The 23947-nt window shown below is 40.0% G+C and overlaps 1 protein-coding gene across 5 annotated transcripts in view; it reads right to left on the minus strand.

The window, feature by feature from the left end:
* The window catches only part of GSAP (gamma-secretase activating protein), a 46553-nt gene that overhangs the window by 10806 nt on the left and 11800 nt on the right, over nt 1-23947 (minus strand). For all 5 annotated transcript variants that reach the window (XM_014963772.1, XM_014963775.1, XM_014963776.1 and 2 more), the window contains 16 exons: nt 23770-23874; nt 22601-22660; nt 21908-21951; nt 20205-20290; nt 15722-15799; nt 13386-13463; nt 12800-12892; nt 11322-11539; nt 10955-11024; nt 10168-10250; nt 9469-9522; nt 5439-5564; nt 4973-5028; nt 4544-4575; nt 2918-2979; nt 1269-1364 (listed from right to left, as the gene is read on the minus strand). In XM_014963772.1, the coding sequence (XP_014819258.1) occupies nt 1269-1364; nt 2918-2979; nt 4544-4575; nt 4973-5028; nt 5439-5564; nt 9469-9522; nt 10168-10250; nt 10955-11024; nt 11322-11539; nt 12800-12892; nt 13386-13463; nt 15722-15799; nt 20205-20290; nt 21908-21951; nt 22601-22660; nt 23770-23874 (1341 nt within the window). The remainder of the gene's footprint in view (nt 1-1268; nt 1365-2917; nt 2980-4543; nt 4576-4972; nt 5029-5438; nt 5565-9468; nt 9523-10167; nt 10251-10954; nt 11025-11321; nt 11540-12799; nt 12893-13385; nt 13464-15721; nt 15800-20204; nt 20291-21907; nt 21952-22600; nt 22661-23769; nt 23875-23947) is intronic.

Consider the following 23947-nt stretch of genomic DNA (forward strand, 5'->3'; position numbering starts at 1 on the left):
TTTGATTATAAGATTTAGCCTACAATAATTTAGTCTTGCAGATCAAGGCTGCACGGGTATTCTCATATTTTTTTATCTTAGCTTATATTAAGAATGAACAAATGATAACTGGAAAACGAACGAAAGGAGAACAACCGTTCCACTTCTGCTTATTTCAGTGCTGTCTTCAGGTACAAAGTTTTGGTTCATGCTGTACTGTTCCTATTTTAATCAGTCATTAGTTTTTATTTCCTTCCTACAAAGACACAGAACAGTCTGCCAATTACCAGTAAAACAGCTTGTCCAGCTACAGAGTGAGGCCTGAATAGCCAAGTCAGCAACCTCAGTGGAAGGTGCAGCAGTTCAGAGAACACTGCCATGTGTCCTCTGTCATCATTTGACAGCACGACTTCAGAAAAGATGCCGGCACCAGTAGCCTCAAGAAAGTTTCCTGAGATTTCCATCCCTAGAAAACAGCACTGAGAGGAGTCTCTGCTGATGAGGTGACAGGACTAGCACAAAGACAAATAAGTTGCCACGAGAGCTCTTGTGGACTCTGCGTTCTGCACTTGAAGGATTTCATGCTGAGACAGACAAGACCATAATTTCTGTGCACAACAGTTGCAGGTTTTACAGATTATTTTTTTTTTAAGTCTCAAGAGGATGAAAGACAGTATTAAGAATCTGGAAAGCAAGTTTTCACCTGTAGTTTATATGGATTTCTTCAGGCAAAACTATCTCCTGTTACACTCACAAAAAGCTCACTGACTTATATGGATTTCTTCAGGCAAAACTCTGTCTCCTGTTACACTCACAAAAAGCTCACTGAAGTCAGTGTGTAGGAGCAGCGATGTTTTACTTTTGTGCCATATTGGAGAGAAATCTTTTTTTTTTTTAATTTGTATTTCCCCTGATGGCACTTTCATTATTCAAAACATGCAGCAATGTATTCTACTGGAAACAAAACGGATCTAAAGACCATTCTTTCACGATAAGCACACATTTTCACTTCTGGGAGTAGTTCATATTTGTAGAAGCTGTAAAGGGAACTGTCTCGTCTGTATTCTGAGTGACCAATTAACTCTTTTTAATATTATTTAAGTATTATTATGTCCCTTATCAATATAAACAATCTTAAGCAGCAAAATAGGGTTAATCATCTTAAAAAACAATCTCCTCGCACCAAACATATGCTATAGACACACAAAATACATGCCCAAGGCCTTCCCCCACCCATCCCCGCCAAAATACATGCTTGCTCACAATAGTCAATGTGAAATCAAACTAACCAAGTTTGCAACATAATCCAAAACTATTTGGTCAATCTTCTTTCTTCCTACATACTGTAGATGTCTCATAAGGTGATCCTTTAGCTGAGCAACCATCTAGAAAAAAAAAATAAATCGACAATTCAGGGTCCTTATGGCATCTTCAAAAAGATGCAAAAGCTCCAGCAGGTGCAGGGCCTGACCACAGCAGAGCACTCCCCTGTTACAAAAGTCCCATTGGGAGTGAGATCCCGAGCTCCCATACAATCTTAGCAAATTCAACAGCACATTTGAATAGTCAAAATGGTTACTCGGTGCAAACTCAGCAAAACCAGTGTGAAGTTGAACTTTCAATGAGACTGAAGAGAAAAAGCTTACAGTTCTGGCATCTCTCTGGGTCAAGCCAAGTGAACAGGGTGAAAGAAGGATTTCAATATGAACATTGAATCCTGAGAATGTAAGTATTTATTACATACAAATAAACCTGAGAGATTGTACAACAGAGAAAACTGGCCTATACGTTCTTGGTTACTACCATGAACTGTGAGAACATCAGGGATTAATGGGAACTTCGGGTTAAATATTAATTATAAAGTCTTTAAGATCAGGTGGCTTTTAATCACGCAGTCCATGCCACTCCCTACTCTCTCCTCTCTGAAGTATTCTCTGACCTCTGATGTAGCTTCTGATAATAACTCAAGTCCACGCTGCTTCTTTCCTCAGAATTACTATGAAGTGCTATTTGTTTCAAAGCTCAGAGAAAAACCGAGGCAAATAAAATCTCTCCAGGAGTTTACAAGATTAATCTCAATGTCAGGAAAGCAATATAGGTATGAGGAAAGCATAGACAAAGGGCAGCAGTGACCTGCTTTTTGGACCTGTCTGAATAAGCTGCAGGAAAGGAACGTAGAGAAGCTTCAGAGAATGAGAACTGAGAACTTGGAAGCAAGGGAACAAGTCTGCAAAGAATGAAAGTTTGCCTTAGGCTTGAGAGGACAGAGTTGACATGCTCTGCTCAGATGCAGCACTGAAACCTTCCAGTGCACGCTGAAGAGTTCTATTTGGTTTTAATAGTAAGAGAACCAGAGATAAGTGAAGATGTGTATTTAGACAGAGAGTGCACAGGTAGGGATTTGAGATGGGATTTATTACCCAGAAGCATAAGGATGGTAGATCTTTTGGGGAGATCACCAGTGAAAACAGTGCAAAAGAGGGAGGGATCTCAGAATAGCCATAGCAGTCCCAGAAATGAGGTAGAAGGAAAATGAGACAGTAAAAAGATGTTAAAATGAGGAGCAAGAAGATCAGAGATCTTCTCTTTGAGGGCAGCAGTGGGTGGGGAATTCACCTATACATGTTTTAAGGATGTAAAGTAGCCCCCAAAAAACCTGACAGACTAAGAAGAACTCCAAGGAGGACAGAATAACAGTTTCTATCCAAAGAAAAGTTGTATTGAGAAAAAGCATTTTCACAAATGAGCTTTCCATTGCTGGTTTTCCCCCCTACACTCTATGCTATTATGACTATGAACTCTAAAACTTAGGAAAAACTGTGTGTGTTCCAGAGATACTCTGAGTGAGCTTCTACTCGACACTGGAACTTATAAGTTTACTCTTTACATGTGTTGAGGCTGTGCGTCCTCTAGTGCACGCTGTGACAAAAGCACATACCAGTCCCATCAGTAACTGCTGCTGATAATCCTCCTCTTGAAAGAGAGGGACTAGCCTTTCCTCTGAAATAAACAGAGCAAGAATCATTCAAGGACATGACACTATAGAAATACCATGAGACTTCAACCAGCTTCAAAAGTATTTAGAAACATACACAAACAAAGAGACATTGTTGTTTGATCTACTCACCTACAGAATTAAGACAGTGAAGAATCAAGGAGTGCATAAGAGAGCTGAGGAATGGAAAACAACCCTGCATCTGCTATATTGTCCCTCAAGTGCTCAACGTTGAGCATAGAGGAGCCCAAGCCTGTCACACCACTTTACACTTCATTTGTATCACCCTTTGCTTTGATATTTAAGTGAGAATTATCCCAGTGTGGTGATTCAGTAGAGCAAGGAGAACCTTCTGGTACCACCAGTGCAAATGCATGTGCTATTTAGATCTTGTCATTTACAAACAAACAAGTTGAAACAGCTGCATGGGTTTTCCAAGGAAATGGCTAGACAAAAAGGAAATACTCCACAGGATCACTTCCCACTTTCCTGGTTCTCTCCCGTGGTCTGACTGCTTCTGTTATTTACATTTGCAGACCACTATGGAAGGAGGTTATAGTATCTACTGAAATTTAATACCCTGTATTTCCTAATCAGTGCTTCCTGTCTAGTAACAGTAAAGGAAGAAAACAATCTTCTATTTCATCATTTTACAGACCCAAGTGCTAAATTTTTACAAAGTTCTTTCCAGCCATCTTTGCTCACCTTGAAATACATTTACTCCACCCCTCAGCAGCACAAAGACCTGCATTGCTTGATTTTAAAAGACGTGAAGAAAAATCTACAGGGAAGACTGATGCTTGTTACCAGCTGCCAGCTATCCAGAAGTTCTCTAGTATCAGTTAAACACCTGACTTCTTTATCAACAAGCACCTTTGGAAAACATGAACTTGAGGCTTGTGAACTTCATTCAAGGTCCCTCAAAGTCAGAGCCCACAGCAATAACCAGCAGTGGTGTGGGTGGCTGCTGTTAGGGGCTGGAAATGAATACACTGAAAATTCTTTGTAATAAAAGGAGTGAGCAGCATTTCAGAGCTCACACAGGCAGGGCACATAGAAGGCACCTGTGTGCGTACAGCAGGAACAAAATTTACTACTAAATTCAGTTTTACTTAGTTTTAACAGAGGAACTGAGCACCACAAAATCTCAAGTGTTCCTGCTTTCTTTACACCAGGATTTTTCCCCAGCCATAATCTCCTACCATACACAAGCTCTAGAGTTGCAGAGGCAGCTATAAGTGGACAAGACTCAATAATAATATGGTGTCATTGATACTCTGCTCCAGGAGAAAAATCCTGAAGAAGAAATCCTTAGGCAGACAAAGGTTTGCTGCTTGATCCAATACTAAATAGGAACTTTGTTTTCAAGGGTTTCTAGTCAGTATACGATCCTACCACTACTATTGGAGAGAAAGTGTTCCTCTAATTTAATAACTGCTCATCTTAATGCCTCAAACTCTTCAGTGCTGAAAACACATACAGTAATTTATTTTTAGCCAACAGCAGCTAGATAGAAATCTTCTAATAAACCTTACAGCAAAGGCCTACATCAAGGCAAGTTCTACTTACCAGAGTCCCAAGTGTCTAGATGAGAAAGCACCCTAGGGTTGGAAACAAAAATCAGCTTGTTTCATAGGCATTCCTCTAAAAGGATTCCATGAGGACATTAAAAAACTTAAATGACCCTTTGGTCTTTCAAAGACCGTGTGACTACATTTAGTAAAGATAATCAATAGTATTAAAAAAATTCTACCCATCTAGGTTGCAGAAAAGTAACTCTACACGTCTACCATAAATTCCCCAGCTCTAGAGGCCTGGATATCCCAGACATTGCTGTAGTGATTACAAGGATTCCAATAACTCATTTTCAGCTGGATAATTTTCTTCAAACTAAGATATCTAATTAGATATCTATTCAACTATTTCAATGGCACATTCAATCCTTCAACATACTTAAACAAAATAAAAAAGGTAAATATAATAGAAAACAGTACCTACTTTTTGGCATTTTCAAAAATATTCCTCAAATACGCTGTGGTTTTTCTCTCCTCTCTCTGGGTTGTAAACAAACAAAAATCCCCAAATGAACAAAGTAGAAGGCCAATTAAAATACTCTCTGATAATACTCAGATGAGAAACAAAGCTGGTTTTCCCTTGTGATGGAGATAATGCACAGTGGGGCTTCAACGCACCTTCTGACACTCACACACGCCTGACCTCCATGACAGTACACGTACGTGCAAGCTCTGCTTTTCTTTAGTTTCTCACATTATTTTAACAGAGTAAGATTTACAGGCAGTCACCTTATAAGTAAAATGACTTTGGCAAGCCTCTGGACTTATAATCAGATTCCCATTTCTTTATCCTCAAATTAAGAAAAAGAGGCCATCTCTTCCCGTGTTTGGCTTTGAAACATCCACTTGAGAAGCAGCTCTGGAGACAGTTTTGGTACATGCACATTTACCTCTTCTGAAAGGTTACGCCATTCCCTCCTGAGCACGTTGTTGTGGTAGTGCAAGTGTGGCTCTGCGTACTTCACACTCTCCAAATTCGAGTTGAGTTTCTCCCAGAAGCCTTTGGAGTTTTGGAACTGCAAAGCATTGCAGAGAAAGCGTGAATAGAGGCTGCACTCTTGAAGAAATACCTATTCACCCTCCCAGTAAGTGACTGGGAAGTACTGTGATTAATCTAGCTTCATAACAATCTTAAGTGAAAAAAGTTAAGCAGTTACACTATTTTTTTCCCCAGTACTTTTATTTCCTTGATTTGACGGCGGGGGTAGCACCTACTTAAGCCTGAGGTCAAGATTTGGTGCCTGTAATGCAGATACTTGCCACCTCAGGGTCCTTTGAAGTCCCTGGGAAGAAATGAGTACTTCTAGATCATAATTCATCTGACCTATTTCAGATGTTTGGGATGGGAAGAACTGCCCCACTGACTACACTGGCCATATTGTCTAGACTCCGGCTGACTGTAAAAGGAGCCTTAGGCAATGGACTTAAATGTAAATGTTTACATTTGGTCAAATAAATCTCATTCTGGGTTTCTAGTAGTTCCAAATAAAGAAACAGCACCATGACCCTGGCAGCTGCAGGCCGCCACTGTTTTCAGACTGCATCAGCACTTACATTGCAAACATCCCGTTGCCAACCTCAAGTAACAGCACCTCATCCCAGAAAAGAAACAAAATCCAAACATTTCCACAGCAATTCTAAAGCCTTTGACTCTAATGCTGAAATTAATTCAAACTCAGCTGTGAACAGACAGGAGGAAAAAAACCCAAACAAACACACACTGGTTTCCTGAGCTTGTTCTTGGACTGGGTATAAAGATTTGAAGCCGCTGTTTATAAAGGGCGAGTGATGTGATCATTGCTGAGGAAGAGATGAGATTAAGGCAATTCTTTTTGGCAGTTTAAAAAAAAAACACAAGAGATGGTACTAGCTGTTCTTGCCCCCTTTTATATACATTTACATTCTCATACAGACAATACAGTCGTGACATTTGAAGGAAGAGAAGATGGAGTTCACAATATTCCTTCATCTAGCATTAACGTGTCGGATTTTGCTCCCTCTCCCCTACTTTTCTACAATGACAACAACTTTAGAAGAAAACACCACAAGCCTTTAAAACCACTTCCTACTATAAACTACAATTTGCCAAGGAAAATAAATGGCAGAGACTCAATACTGCCAGCCACTTCCCTCTTGCTGCCAGTGCGGATCCTCACTTTATTGTTGTAGCTGCAGCAGAGAAAAATAAATCTCCTTTTTGCTTCATGTTAGTTATATTTAGCAGCTGGAAACCAGGAGCGCATATGGCACCATACGTCCACCCTGCTGGAGCTAACTAACAAGATCTACAGCCTGTTACTGCAGGATGCAGCATAGATGTTACCAATAGGAAATGAGAGCGATACCAAGACTTCAGCAGCGTAAGGGGATCATCTAGTGACCAATTCATGCAACTGCGACCGCACCAACGCTGCAAAATCACATCCAGCCACGCTGGGTTTTGTTTGATGCGTGGCAGGGAGGGGAGCAAGTTTCTCTCATTTATTGAGCCTGTGACAGGAAGCGGCAGACTTCACAATTAAAAGCAGACACCGCTGAAAACCTGCACTGTATTAGATCTCGTTAGAAGTCAAAAGTTTAAAATCAAGGACTATTTTAATTACATCTGTTCTTTCTTGAGGATCATCAGGGCAAGGACTAGAAAGAGAAGGCTTCTTCATCTTAGGTGGTGTTTATTTTGCAGACATTTCTAGAGAGTCAGGAACGAATACCTAAGCGTGAACACCTAGAAGACACTGTATTACCAGAAGCCAAAGCAAGGCCTCACCAGGTTGCAACCCATGAAAAGCCCTCGTGAAGCCTTTCGTAATTAGTGTTATTTTAACTGAAGACAAAGAGAGCTCTCTGCCCTACCCCCTGAAAGGATGCAGGGTGCCAGTGACCTTTAAGAGGCGCATGTGTGCTCCCTGGGAACTTAGTGCTACGTCTCCCAGCAACTAGGAAGCCACAGGGGGCAGCTACTCCTTAACACAGCACTCCTGGCCCCAGGGGCTCGGCACAGCCTGAGGGAGAGGCTGCCTGTTCCTGTGCTGCTCTCTCTAACAACCACTTGCACTGCACATCTTCACTCTTCTCCTGCACTTCCTCCTTTTTCCTTCCCTTCCTCCTCCTGCCCCTTCCTTCCCTCCTTCTGATCGAGCCTATTTGCACCCCTTCAAAAACTTTGCTTTCTGGGTTTAGAAAGGAAACAAAAAAATAAAAATCAGACTGTCATTAATTACAATCCTTATATAAAGCTTTTTGACAATCCGACTCTGACTGTTCCCTGTTTCTCACAGACTCTCTCGATATCTCTTGCTGAACAGGAATTTAGTGATAAAAATACACCTGTTGCCCAAATAGCACAATTTTTTTTGTGAATACGAACAGAGCCCTCCCAAAGGCTCCCAACAATTCATGGGCTTGAGAACGCCAAAAAGCTTCTCAAAGCAACAATTCACCGTTGTTTCTATGAAGCGCCATAGAATCTTTGCAAAAGAAATACTACTTAGAGGACCAGATTTGTCACCAGGGTCTGTCTTGTGATGTCAGCAACACACACCAACTGAAAGCCCAACAACCGACCAGCTGCACTGGAGCTGTGGTGGGTCTGTGTCACTGGAGTGGGACAAAGCAGCCACAGCACTACACCTTACCCTGTGTATTACCATCTCTGTGCTCACTCAAGAGTCACAGCAATTTGCAGTCACAAGTAGCAGGAAATATTTGTCTTTAGTTCAACTCTGACCTTTTCAATCTGTTTAGGTTTCAGACAGAAATAGGAAATGAGTTCCACAATCAGGAAGTATAGCTGCTAAAGGCATTTGCCCCCAGGGGCTTGAGGTTCAATCTCAGCCAAATTAAAGGCCTGCTGACTCTGACCTCCGTGAATTACAAGGATTATGTAGCAACAAATTTTCTCAAGATCTGATTTTCCCAGGTGTCCCAGCTCTCAGGGCAGCCTTCCCCAGCAAAGCCCGATTCCCTGACAGCAGCCGTGTGACTCCCAGCAGCACAGCTGTGACGCGGGGCTGTGGAGCCAGCAGAAAGTAATTTCACTGATCTTAAAAGACTTCGTGAATACTAAAGCTTTATGAGCTAATTATAAGCACTGGGGATGACCTCACCTCTTTAAAGTGCTACGTGAAACAACACTGACATGTATCCAGAGTCTACTCCCATCTGTTGCTGATACTGTTAGGTTCAAGCTCTGACTCTTCACATTAGCCCTCCACATGCAGCTGCTTATTAAAAGCCCCTTTCAGATTTTTTAGGGGAAAATTAGGAAAATAAGTATTTCTTTAAACTGGAGCTGACGGAGTGGAATGGAAGATGGGAAGAATCATTCATGTTGTTTTCAACGGAAAGCACAATTTCCTACCCAAACAGCACGGGCTCTCCCCATCCAGCTCCCTGCCCTTCCCAGGCTGTGCAGGAATTTGTCTAGATTTAGGCAGCCAAAGCCCTGACATCAGAGTAATCACAGGATGCTCTGGACAAAACAAAGTGAGAAGGTCAGGAACCACTGGTACCAATGGCAGCACAACGAAAGATCCCTCAAAGTGGGTATACGTAGAGATACGTAAAAATCCTACATGTCTGTTGTGCTAATTTTACCTCCAGCTAATGAAGTCACAAAGTGAAGAGGTATCAACCAAATCTAACAAGAATTTATTCTTGGAGGACAGACCTTCCCTGTTAAATGAAAGGAGTCTCTTCAGAAAAGGGGAAAAAAATCCATCTGAGCTAGCACACATCAGTCTGAATAGCTGGTATTTTAGTAAACCTGTAAGATATTTCAAAGAGCACAATTTTCTGTTCACCCTTATTTTTGGATAGGGCTGTGGGGACATTGCTTCGTTTGTACACCCCCACCTCATGAAAAAAATGCTCCTAACCTCTAACCTGCAAACATGAATGTGATTTTATACTGGAACTCACCTCTAACACAGGCAGAGAAATAATGTCTGTTGTACACGTTACTCCAGGGATAACCTATAAATACAGACAAATTATAAGAATATAAATAATTTCCCATAAACATGGGTGAATTGTTTGTTTGGGTATCTAATGGAATCTTCATTATTGTTTCCTTTGTGAAACTAGCTAGCTAGCCAAAACTGTACAGTCAGTTTTGCCAAAAAAATATAGAAGATGTTTCTCTCATTTATCTCATTTTAAAAGTTACAACAGCGTCAGATCAGAGAAATTAAAATAAGCTATTTGCTCTAATTGTAGGGTCTTACCTAAAGTTACCTATTTTACTTCTGCAAACTTACTCATAGATCTTAAATCTACTGATATCGTTTGTCTTGGAAAGAACTGGTTAAATATATTTTGTATTCATTATAAACTTGCTAAGATAAATAATAAACACCTCATGATGAAAACTGAGAAATTTAATCTTCCATTACATTATAGTAGCTGTTCTTCTTTCATAAATGCTTTTATTTGTTGACAAAAAATAGGACTCATGGAAAACAGCACTACCTCAAGACTTGACAAAATAAAATTGGAATAAAGCACAGATATGGATTTAGAGCATGCTCGTGAAAAGGCAAGGCACACAAGTTAAAGGTGGTATTAAAGGAAAAAAAAATAGATTCTCTCTAGCTATTAAAGTACCAGCTGTTATCTTACCCCAATCCAGTCAAGCAGTGACGTGTAGGGCAGAAGTTTATCCAGGTTGTGAGTTTCTGGACACATTCTGCAGTATAGGGAGGCTGAATGCAACGTAAAAAGATTTATAAGGGCAAGAATGTATAAAGTATCAGTTAACAAGAGTAAGCTTCACAGTCAGTTCCTTATCTAACTCTTTTTTAGGGACAAATCCTGCTGCTGCCTCTGAAACAGCTTCCTCCACGGTGGAACTGGTCCCATTCTGTGCACAAAAGGAGGAAGAGAAGCCCAGATGGCTGCAGGGCCGGGTCAGCTGCTTGGCTACAGCTCAGCGCCGCAGGGGTCCTTTGTGCAAAGGCTCAGGGCACAGGACACGCACCGGCCAGGCTGAGGAATCAGCTATTAGACAAGAACATCATGATATGCTAAATCCTCATGAAAAATGGTTTGGGCCGGGCTAGAGGAGATTTGTTCCTCTGCTCCAATCTCAGTTATTTACATCCCAGATACCCAAGACAGGAGCCAGATGGAGAATTTGCTCTCCACTGACCTAAAATAACAATAACTCTATTTGTCCCACTAGACAGAAGAATGCATTTGAAAAATTTCACTGCCAATCTGATTTTGAGAGATCTCTATATCTTCTAAACTACTGATACTGTCTCTGACACCACAAGTGCAGGTCAGTTAACATAAATCATAACCAAAGAGTTTGGAAAGAAGAGTCAGTTTCCAACATTGCGGCTTCTCCTGAAGTCACAATTAGAGTACATGGGAAAATTTAGCATGCAGGAAAAGAAATACCTACCAATGATAAATTCTTGAATGGGGTCAAAAGAATGACATGTTGACAGGTTCTCAGAAATCCACCAAATAATCTGTCAGGACGAGAACAGGGGAGTTAGTCAAATCTCTCTGTTCAAGCATGTGTTGTAAGAGATTGTCAAAACTCTGTTTTCGGTTGTAACACTTTGGGTGTAGTGATACAGTGATAAATATTTTCAGGATAGCCTCGACCAGTTTGGGCAGCTCAGCTGATGAGCCTCTTGGCATTGCCAAAACCTACATGTGAATCGGGACATTTCTTTGGCTGATATCGTTCATGCCCTGACTTTGCTTTGTATAAGACATCAGTCACTGAAAAAAAAAAAAATTATAGAAGGGTCTTTTCCCACCTCCATTTCCAAGTCTTCTGTGTGTCGGAAGTGCAAGAGAGCACAATGCAGAGCTGCCAATCTCTGGCTGTCTCGTGTGCTGTTCTGCAGGAGCCGTAGCACGGCGCTGTCACTGATGCTCAGGGCGTACATGCTTCCCACGCGGCAATCCAAGACTGTCGACGTGAGCGGGGATCGGAGGGAACTGTTCTGCAACATCTCAATTCTTGCATCCTCACCTAAAGAACATTGGAATGAGAATCAAAAGGACCAAGAACATAAAATCTGGTCGCTACCAGTATTTCTCTGAAGACTCCCAGGTTGCCAGCAGCAAGAAACAGCCTGCCTCTTGTACCAGCTGCCCTGGTATTATGTTGAAGAGGAGGAGGAGGATGGTACTGGCTGGGTAAAAGAAGTAAATGCAGAGCACAGTCCGTGCTCAGTTCTCTCCTTCTGCTGAAGCAGAGGTGCACAGATTTGAGGCTCACAATGTTGTCATAGGACATGTCTTATGTCCTGTACACAGGATGGAACAGAGCACAAGGGTGGCAATAGAGATACACCACCGGGATTAGCACCCAAGCACGTTGGTACACTTCAGAATGCAGAATCATGATAGGAACTTGCGCTGGTGGAATTATTATCGTCAATCCCAACAGCCAGAACAGAACGGTTCTGCTCTATAATTACTGATTAAAGCACCAGATTAAGCCCACTTTATTTATGCTAGTACTAAGGTTCACCACCACAGCAGTACAGTAGGATTCCAGACCCCCAGCACCACAGAAATGAGGCCCACCACACACCAGCAATGTTTGCCATTCCTTTCTAGCAGCACAGTACTTCAACTGTGTATACACAACAGGTATCAGCTTCCTGTGATGCTGCCCCTGCACCAGTTCCCACTACTTACCTCTCCTTCACCCAATCAGAAGAACAGGTATCTGTTTTCAAACAAAGGCCCCCCACTTCCAAAAATAACCCGCTTCCCATAAAGACATGTTTGTTGGAAATGAAATAACATGCCTCTCAGATGAGGCTCTAAATCAAATTGCATCAGCCCGATCAGGTGAAGGAAACACAGATTTCCTCTCCCCACACCCTCCAAACACACACATTTAGAGCAACTCAATTGGAGGAAGGAAATGTAAAATCAAATTTACATCTCCATGTGAAATTTGAGAACAGTGTAGGACCGAGAAGCATGTGCAAAGATGGGGGAAGGGAAACTATGAAACCAAGGCAAAGAATTTCAAATTCAGTGAAAGGTCTTCTTCCATTTCATAACAAGCTAGAAGTACGTAATAGATGAAGTATGAAATGTCACTTCAGATTCTCTTTTTAAAATGGAAAGTGGCAAAAATGTCTCTCTTTTTTTTTCCAATCTCTCTCCTTCAGAACACCATGCACTAAAGCAAACATTGAGAAATACAATTTTCACAAAGAGATTTGAACAAGTTTCCACCACAAGAATAAAATTACTTCAAGTCTTACTATACCTGTCAGAAACAAACTATAGCACAGCAGGTCAGGATGGTGAATATTCAGGAGGTGCAGGAACTGGCCAGGCAAATAAGCAGCCACATAATAGTCTATTTAAAGAAATAACAGTGGTCAATTTAGCACTTGTTCACTATTTGCTTTAAGAGGCTGTTTCACATGATTCTTATCTTGGCCCACTTCTCTCTGATGGAATTGATTATATCTAGGAAATATAAAAGGAGTTAATTAAAAGCTGCTGTTGTATTAACACAGGAAACACTAGCAATATATTTGGGTTTCCAGGGGAGGACTCAAGAGGCTTGAGACACTCAAGAACTCAGCAGCTCATCTCCAGAGAAGATTCTGAAGCAATTTCAGAGGAAGTTGCTTACTAACAGCAAGGTATTGCAGTGGTAAATGCCAGACATAAAAGTTAAGCAAAAAAAAAAACCCCAAAAACCAAAACCACAAACAGCAAAATAACACAACTACTTAAAGTCAAAAAATAATAAATCCTTTCCTTCTAGAGACGTGTTAGCCATTTGTCTCCCTGCTGGGGACAGAGAATGGCAGTCACACCGGGAAATAACACAAGTAACCTACCGAGATTCATAAAAGCCACTTCCTTCAATTGATGAGATTCTGTTCTTTCTAGAGAAACTGTAAAAGTTTTGTTGTAACCTGGGGAAAAATAATAATATTTTTAAAAAACCCAAACAATAAACACCATCTGTTAGAAGCCAAATATGACTTTATCGCTAGAAACTTCAGCAGTGCCAATACACCCTATCAGGGATATTTTAGGACTGTTTTACAGGCTTGTCTGCGCAGACAGATTTACTTCACCCTAAACAGAGTTGCTGCACACTTAGCAGACCTGCACCCACACAATGCAGTTCTCTAGCATGCGGAAACTGGCCATGCACTGCACAGCCTGGGTTTGTGTTTAAAGAAGCAGTCCGCCCAGAGCAAGCTTGGGTAAAAATACCTCCCCTCCTCCAAAAAAAACCAAAACAAAACACCAAACTGAACACAAATCCTTTACGTAGCCGTGCTTCACATTTTGGTGATCTTTCAACTGCTTGAAAGAATTTCCAGTTTATTTATCTGCATGTCCTATTACTGTAATTCAGTTCAGCTCTGTTTAAACATAGGCTAATTTCAGACCTGCTGTGTTTGCATGGGCTTTGCAGAACAGCTGTTATTTTATTCTAGACTTGCACCACGCTTCTGGCATCCAGTAACAATGACATGGAGCCCTCAAACTTCCTCAGCCTCTGAGAAAAGCTGAAGATCAAAATAACTAGGCGACAATGACTGGCCTCCAAATGTCCATGCTGCAATAGCCTCAAGGCTGAATGGTGTCATGATCAAGGTGCTGCTTAACACTGCATGAAAATTCCAGGTAAGACAAGAGAACCACAGTTTCTAAGATCACCAAGGAAAAAAGTAGATCGTGAGCCATGCTTCAGCCACCCATCCAGGACTTCAATTCCTGACACTAGCAGAAAGATATGCTTTATCTGTGCTGCAAAAAAACAAAGGGGACCTGCAAGACCAACAGCAACGCTACAGATGAAGGGGTATCTAAACCTAATGTTTTTCAAACAAGATACTGACTGAAGCTTGCTTGCCATGAGTCAGTATACTCACCATCACCACCCTGTTACTTGCCAATGCAAACACACCCAAGCTAATACCAGCACTGCAGAATGCACCTGCAACATCATCACTTTTGCTTTTATGCTACATCAAGTGACTGTGGGGACCTGATTTAACATGGGGAGGGAATCTTCCTTTTGAGTTTACAGATACTGCAGCACAGACTGAACTCCTTATATGTCTTCAAACTGGGGCTTGCGGACCTGATATACCTCTGCTTCTGTGGGTCACCTCAGGATCAGTCTTAAAATTCTCTTGTATGACTGAGGAATCTTACACCAATCCTAACAGCTCTGCACCAAACAACTCCATTCCATGATGTTTTTTTCACATAGAGCTTCCTAATACAGATAGGAATGTACAAGGGCCATGGCTGGCTCCAAGCAATACAGCCACCCTTCAGCTACACATGGAGTACCTCTGGGGAAATCAGCCCTTCATGGCGATAACGTGCAGAGCGCTGCCGCACCCACAATGGTCTTTTCCAATTTGTTAATGCCTTCACCAACACAAAAATGTAATTCATTCAATCCCATAGTGTTCCAGCAGCAAAGCAACATGTTAGTGCAGCTCTGACACATTAAGAGATTCCTGACACAAGAAAGAAAACACTTAAACAGAGGCATGTTGTCCACTTGAACACAGATACTCCATAAGATGCAGCTTCTCAATTAAGAAATGATTCACCTCTCTCCTCCATGTATCAAACGAGAAAGATCTTGCTAATGACAAGTTTTGCTCTGGTCAGAATAAAGCAACGTTCTTTATTCTTTACAAGAAAAAAAAAAAGAAGTCTTAAAATTAAGAGCTAGAGCACCACTTACACAGCAACTATTCTTACAGTCAGTGGGTGTTGCACCTCTTGCTGTGAAAATGACACGTTGAACTGGAACTCTAAACAGACATTCAAGCTAAGAGCTGTTGGCTCCATTTCCCACACAAAGGCCTTATGGCATAAGTACAACACACCTGCAAGCTCCCGCAGATCTCAGTGATGTTTGTGCTCAGCGTGCCAGAGAGTCTGCCTAGAAATATGGCACCAAATTAATAGCCACTCACGAGGCCGCTGGTTTGAAGCTACATGTTCAGCACCAGGCACAAGGCCACAGCAGGAAAGTCAACTTCACAACTAAAGGCAGTTGCTGTCTTTAAACACCAGCCACAGCAGTTTATTGTCTGCAGACTTTGGTACTTATTTGTTTTGCAAGGCATTCTGTGGCTTTTTCAGCAAAGTGGCATTCTCCAAAATAAAGCATAACTTAAAAGGTTAATCTTACCTTTATGTAAAAAATATATGGAGTATCTTATTTCACCAGGAATATCAGAGGGTAGGCTGCAACACACACACAAGCCTCCTAAAAAAAGAAAAACAAAAAAGGAAAAAAAAAAAAATTTACTTGCCCACCTGAATACCTAGACTGCACTCCATCTTTACACTGGACAAACTAAAAGGAAGACTGTTTCAAATTAGAAACTAATCTCTCAAATTGATATTACATATCTCTAACCATCATTTACCTAGTAAAACACAAAATAAGAGAGAACAGAGGCGATATGGCACAATGGAAAACTGGGTTCTGACATGGCCAGTCCTTCTCTTTAGAAATACATTTTTAGCCCTTCCCAGCAGAAATCATGCTTGCAGCCAGAAACTGACCAAGCCTTTCTCTCCAGACTCCTCAGTCTCTGGATGTTTTCTGTTTAGGGACTGTCAAATATGTACAGAACAACACAGTAAAAGGCAGTCTGTTTGCTTTCTAATTTCATATTGGCAGCAGCATGATATGCTACTAGAGCTTTCTCACACTAGAAATGATAGCTACTTCTCCTCTTTCCGTCCAGTGACATTAATTCCTATTTTAGGAGAAAAGTCAGTCCTTGGCAAAGGCTTACTTCAGCCTAGGTACCCCTGAGCAGGAATGCTCCCCCCTCCCAGCCTAATTCTAAATCAGACCAATAGACTGTTTTGACTCCACTGGATGGTAGCCCTCCCTCCATTTTTTATAAAAACTTTAATCCACTTACACCATTGCTTTGGCATTCATTTTAGAAACAGCTTCCTACATTATCCCAATACAGCTGGGAAAGCTGGGCCACAGCTATGACCATTCACCTTTTATCTTTATTAAAAGCTTATAACTTTAAAAAAAAAACAGAGGTAATACTAACCTTCTGTAAAAAATAAAGGTTTATGTATACAAGGTATACAGAAAAAGGCACAGTATGGAAAAAACACAAGCACAAAAAAAGCACAGATACCAAGGTAATTTACTTGATAAGTGCCTCATACTTCAGGCCACAAGACTGTGCCACAGCTGTGACAGAGATATGGCTGAGGCACTTTGTGCTTTTGGGTAAGGTAAAAGTGTGAGATGCAATTCTGAGACACAATTTTTTTCAATTGTTTTTTTCTACTTAGCTGATTGAATATTGTTTGATACAGTTTTGCTTGGATATTTGAGTCATTTAGACAACAGACAGGGCATTCTGCCAGAGCACTTGGCAACTTTCAGAGCATGCATAATTTTTAAAGTAGCAGCATCAGGACTCATGAGGAAGACTGGAAAAGCTCCAGCAACCCACAATGCTGTTTTATTATCAACAGCTCCCTTCCAACGCTGCAAATTTCTTTCTTGTATGCTGGAGGGTAGTGTATACACTGTTCTGTAAACTGCACAACGTGCAAGTGAGTGAGTTCAGATTCAAGTGTCAGTGGGCATATATACACGTTGATCACAGTGGCTAAGGAGGACTATTAAAAGGACGTGCACCTTTCAACTCTACCAGACTGGTCCAAATGTTAACAAACTGAACCACAAAAAACAGAAAAATATCAAATGGTGCTCATTAATAGAGATAGAAACACCACAGTCTCAGATCAGCAAGTGTCCAAGCAACATTATTTACATCTGATACCATCTTGGCAACCCCATTAGAGCAGCCATAAGAGAATATAAAATACATTCCCTTCCAACACCTGCCAGTGCTCTCTGCAAATTAGAGCTGGGGGTGAGGATACTGGGAAAGCTTGTTGTCCTATGGCACCTATGTATTAAGTGTTTTATGCAAAGGTAGAACCAAGTCTTCTGTACTATGCGTTTCAAAATAATTTGCTACAAGAGCTGTAGCTAAATGCCACAAGGTGAGAAGACTCACATGAAGATATATTTGGATGGACTCATATATATGTTCAGAAATAAAATGGAAAAAAGATGTCAACTACAACAAAGTAAAAAAACGAAGCATTTAAAAATTAAGTTCTACTCATACAAGATAACAGTGAGTTACTACTTTCCACAGAACCAGGGACACAACAATTAGAACTTCGCCACTTGATAAATAAACATAATTCCAGTGAAATTCTAAGAATCTTTTCTATGAAGACATGAAGCTTTCCCTAGGAAACTTTAACTTCAAAGTCCTCATTTCTGTTCATGCAGTATTGTAAAACATAAGGCTGTACAGACATCTCAACACGGCATTCAAATGTCACAATTCAAATATAACATTGCACCAGGGCATTCTGTCTAATTGTCCTGGCTTCAGAGTGACTTGCCTCACCCAACTTCAGCCATCCAAGCATCTAATTTAAACTCTTATACAGCAAATGAAGAAATCATCCTCTGGAGATGCCTATTTCTCTCTATAAATATAGTCCAGATGCTCAACTCTTAGGCAGGTATTGTTAGGTGACAGAAATCCAGGGTTTATGTCATCTTACTGCCTGCATTTTTTTTAATACCAAGCAGATCTAACTGAAAAGTACTTCTAAAGCACTAAAATAAAACATAACAGTGTTGTTTAAATTACCAGTGAACTCTGGACATACGAAGTTAATTCTGAGACTAGAGCTGCTTGATCTCAGTTCATCTAGACGTACATGGGGGTTTTTATCTGGAGACATTTTGTCTGTGCTGAGTACAAGGAACACGGCTACTTTTCTTTGACTGCGGAAGTCTGAGAAAGGAAGAGTGATTTCATTCAGAGTTCAGACTGGCAGTAGCCAATATCAGTTTTATTAAATGGCAAATTGCACAGAATATTCCATTTTGAAGTTATGCCAATTATTCTTTGCCGGAGATGTCCGAATGGTACAAATAGGGATACTGGCATTAATATTTCAAGCATACTAGCAGTTCCACAGAAGGCGTAGTCTGCACCCCAAAGAGCTTGCAGTCCAGTTCTCCAAATCACCACAGACAAGAGGTACAAAAGGGAACTTTAATGCCATTACCCACAGTATTCTCTGACTAGATACCATCTTAGCACTGACACTATTTGCTCCAAATCATCAGTTCCTTAAAATGGGTTGTGCAAAGTAATCATCAGTTTTAAACAACATTCAATGAAAAGCCACATAAAATAATCTCATTTAGTAAGTGCAATTGTCAAATTACGTGTTTTACATTAAGCGCAATGAAAAGCACCCGTGAGAGGTTCCACACAGAATTTAAATACTGTGTTGCCAGATGGAAAAGAACATTATCCTTCAGGGTAATCAAACAACAGCCTTGCTGGAGGAAGGCTGAATTTGATCCTAAACTAAAAGGAGGTGCTTTGATCTGAACAAACCCTATATACAAATCAATAACATTTTCCACTATTGGACAAACTGTTTGTATAAGAAATACTCCGTCTTGCTTACAGAGAAGAAATAGCCTAAGCTACATTCGGTAGATAGAAACTTGGCTTTCTCTTATTTCTAATTCCTTCCCCCCAATCTTTCTAAACATGCTGTCTGCCTTAGTAAGAAAAAAATTCATGTAAGGCAACTGTATTTCAAGTGAAATTTGCATTAATGGTCATTTCAACACAACTGGCAAATACCTCAGCAATTTGCCTGCGTGCACACAGCATGCCTTAAGAAGTAAGATGTAAAGAAGCCACCTCTGCAACACGTCACCTCCCTGCACAACTCTGTAGACTATTCAAAGGTTAATCAGATACCATCTCTGCTTGGCAGCACAGTCTAATTTAGAAGCTGAAAATGCAGGCATCTGTGATGAACAGATGTCTCTCGAGTCCAGTTTTTAAACCAAAAAGCTCATGGCATGCATTAGGATGCAGGGAGATTCCTAAATCCTAAGGGTTTAAGGAAAAATTTAGGTTAAAGTTTAAGGTTTATACTAAACCCTAAAGTATGACATACTAAGTTTAGGATCATATACTAACAGCAATATGAAGCTCTTAGAGTCTGTATCACAGATGCTTTGTTTATGCATGTCCACTCTGCAACACAATCATCTGCTATGTCAAATACCCAGATAACAGATCTGGCTGAAATCTTCCCCGAATTTACTTCCTAACACATTTTTGGTCAGCTTTAACATTACATTGCTCTGATGCAATACGCAATCATGCTTTGGTACCACCTGTGTTCTGAAACGAACAGAAAATGCTACAGTGTGCTTAGACTGAGATATTTCACCACCTGAGGGTATAACACCAGTTCTTTGGACTACCAGAAAATTTCTGGGTGACTGTTTTATTGTTGGTGTTGATATATAAAAGCTTAGGTACTCTTCAGCTCAACTTGGAATGCAGTGTTCAGAGGATGAAAAGCTTAGTAAGAAAAATAGTGCACAGTTACCTGTCAGATATAGGCTAAAGGAATATTAATCTCACACTCATACAAAAAAACACCATAAAAATACAAATACATAAAATGTCTTATGAAGAAATTTAGTAATCAATTATGACTACACCACATGATAATTACTAGTGGAGATCATTTTGACAATACTTTTATTTATTCATTACCTGATTTACTTGTAAAAACCTGAAGATTCAAAGATTTAGATGCAACATCTTGGTCTTCACAGTAATCGTATCCAAAATTCACAAGTCTATGAGCAAATAAAGATCACTAAATAAATCACTTCTTCACCCATGGTGATTCATCACAACACAAATATCATGAGAACTGTCACTATGTAATCAAAAAAGTACTAATTAAGTTATAATCAAGTGTTCTGTAAGGCAAGTTAAATTAGGCTTTAACCAATCAGCTCAACCTTGTTAGAAAAGAGAATCCCCAAACTGCACACTTATCAAAATAATTGATTACACCTGCAAACTTCATATTTGCTTACTGCAGCAGTGTCCAACCATTTCTATACTTTAACGTTAAGCAAGTTCTGATGAAGTACTGGAAATCCAAATATTCATCAGACCTGAGAACATAAAGGCTTTGCAGCCTAACTCTACCATTCTCATGTCTGTAAAGCTCCATTTTAATCTGCAAATAGGCACACTAATTTCAGCGGAAATACTTGAAAAAGAAAGCACAAAATCACACTCACAGGGAACTTGTTATACCATGACATTCTTTTTCAGTCTTATCCTGCCTGTGCTTTAAAGGTTTTTCATACCGTTTAAATCTACAAGTCCTATTTTTGCCATGGAGAACGTGTAACAGAGACTGCAGTCAGTCTGCTTTGGCTTTCTTCTTGTTGGTTTCTGTTGGGTTTTTTATATTTTTTTTTAGTTGGGTTTTTTTCCAGAAAGGATATTGATCCTATAGGAATTTTCCCCTAGGCCTTCTGTAATAATTTTGAGAAAAGATTATAACGTTGAAGCTCTTACAAGAGTTGGGTTTTTTTCAGTACTCACTGCAAGAGGATACACTGCCCGTTTAGGGCAACCTGCATGTGCAGCAGCACCACGCTGAGCCTCCTGCACAGCACGGAGACACTCTGAGACACACAGTCTGGGCATGGTGGAACTCAACCACCCTCAGTTGTTGATATCCGATCTAATAGCTGTGACCTCCCTATTTATTCACAAAGAGAAACAGGCCCTTTTGGAACGCAAATTCAACTGACTAAAGATAGATGAGGACGAGATGAATTATGAATGAGAGTCAGACCATCCAGACTAGTTTTTCCTCAATTAAAAGGGAGCCTCAAGGAGACAAACTCAGAGGCAGTCATGCACAGTAGACACAGATAGAATCAGACGAATCTTAGCCCTTGAAAGTGCAGGCTGCCTGAAAATAGCATGCTGGAGGAGAAAAGGGTACAGGCAGTGTCTCACAAGCTATAAAAAGGAGCTACTGGTTTGGTTAACTGCCCAGTAAAATAAGTAACAGCAATTAAAAATGGAGAGCTTCCCTTGACAGGAATTTTGACATCACCACTACAACATCCCCAAGATTAAAGCAAACTAATTTAAATAGATACAGAATACTCAGGGGAAGGATGGTTTAACCTCTTCAGACAAATAATTTTTATAACTGCCACCAAAAAGCAGTCAAGGATTAAATTACATTTTACAGTTGACCCTGATGAAAACGAGAAGAACTGGAGGTCTGGACACAGTGTTCATAATATTCTTATGTTCCAGTACCTTATAGGCAACTGCAAACAAAGATACTGCAGCTGGGACAAAAACTTTACTTAGGTTTGTAAAACATTACCCCATATATTAAAAGGAAAGCAACATAAACCATAAAAATGCCTTACTTTAATTGTGTGCCATTTACAGAAATATCCAAGTGTGATTCCAGCTGTTAACCAAAAAAAACCAAACTAGTTATATAGTGAAGTAATGATTAATAATTCAGCCCAGTAAAATGTGTTGAACTCACATTTCACCAGATTCAACATTTTAACAAAGTTTATTTATCTTCCTCTAACAGTTGCAGTCACCCTCAAAACCAGAATACAGATTATTTAAAAAGGTGATATTTAATCTCCTGCATTAGAGCAAATTTCAGCCACTGGGACAAAAAGCTAGTAACAATTACGCGTTCAACAGTTGTAATTTTTATGTTTTGTTCTCTGTATTTTTGCTGCAACAGATTTTCCAGTCTTGCTTAAAACTGTCACAACATTAGAATGTGGTTTCTTTGTCTAGTGCACTTGATAACCCTGCTTTTCAATACTTAAGATCTTTGTAGTATCACGAATGACACTTCCAGGTTAATATCTGTGCAAGTCCATTGAAGTTACCTTACCATGGTGCAATCTGAATCTGACTGAATATATTCTTGAAAAGAATATAATGAAAAAAAATAGAAAAACAAACCCCCATTTTCCTCTGCAAAAGTTCCAGTAATAGAAGACACTTAAATGGATCTCTGTATCAGTGCCTGGACCACAAAATTACATCCAACTCAAAATGATTGTATAAAAAAAAAAATAGTAATGACTTACTATTGAGTTAAAATTTTCATCAGGATAAAACTGGACACATTTTAAAGTACTCCTTGACTCCTGGAATTAAGAGGATGTGTTTTGTAATTGATAAAACAGAAAGCATATCACACAGACTGAAAAGTGACTGGATACTCCACAGCATTCTACGCGCTCAACCCATTTTGCTAACAGACATGCAGAAGTTAGGGGACAAAAGAAGACTTTAAAAACCACATATAACCCCCCACAATAGCACTATGACATGCTTCCTTCCTGTCCCAGATCATTATCTGCCAATCATCTATAATTGCGTGGGCCTCTACTTGAAGCACAGCATTATATCTCACACACACACATTCTAGAAAGTTAAAAAAAAGTTTTCCATAACTACCTATATGGCAAAAGAAACTGTTATTTTATTTTGGTCAGTTAAAAAAAAAAAAAAAAAAAATTCTAAAAAAAAAAAAAGGAATTGTTTTTCACATCCAAGAACAGACCTCAGGGTTGCTGGCTCACTGTTCTACCTTGGGCTACCAAGCCAGGTTACCTTTTTATGTCTCCCTGTCACCACAAGTCCTGGTGGTGCTTGCCAGAAAAAAAAAAAAAAAAAAAAAGTATCTCAGAAACAAAACAGGAATGTGTTTCTCCATCACAGGTCACTTCCTGTTATTTCCTAACATTCAAATATTTTTGGTGGCTAAGAGTTAAGAGAAATTGATTTTCATTTATGTAGAATATATCAAATGCAAATAGTCCCTCAGTCAAAATGAGCACACAAACGAAAAAAAGTTTCAGCATTTCTAGCCAAGAGCCTGCCCTCATTTGGTTACTCAGTAAGTCTGTGTACAGCAGACTTTCTAGATGCGAATTCTCTAAAACAGAGACATTCTACTCATGACAGTTTTTGGTAGATTTAGATCCTTTTGAATAAAAGATCTTTTTAAAGCCAAAAAATCTAACCACTCCAGCCTTTTTTATAGAAAGGATCAAGAGCACCAGTCGTGCAATCTACTATGCACAAATGGCAGCTAAGGCCAGTCTGGCTTTTGCTTTGGTTTAGCTGAGGTTGGAACGAGACATACTACTATAATGAAAACCAAAATCATACTAATACTAGTCCCCACACTCAAAACTTTACTGTCATGAGACAGACAGGAACAAAACTATTAGAATTACTTTCTTCTCACCTTTGGAACAATGTAGAAGAGCCTTTGTTCCATCATATCCCATTGTGCCCAAATGAGATCATCTGCAACTCTGGCTCTTGGAAGCTGACCCGAGTTTTGTATCACCTAAAGGGAAAGAAAGAACATTAGAAGTTGTCAAATAAGGTCCCATAATGGTGATTGTACACAGTCAGTGCTT

The sequence above is a fragment of the Calidris pugnax genome, unplaced genomic scaffold (assembly GCF_001431845.1).
Source record: "Calidris pugnax isolate Ruff unplaced genomic scaffold, ASM143184v1 scaffold44, whole genome shotgun sequence".
Classification (NCBI taxonomy): Eukaryota; Metazoa; Chordata; class Aves; order Charadriiformes; family Scolopacidae; genus Calidris; species Calidris pugnax.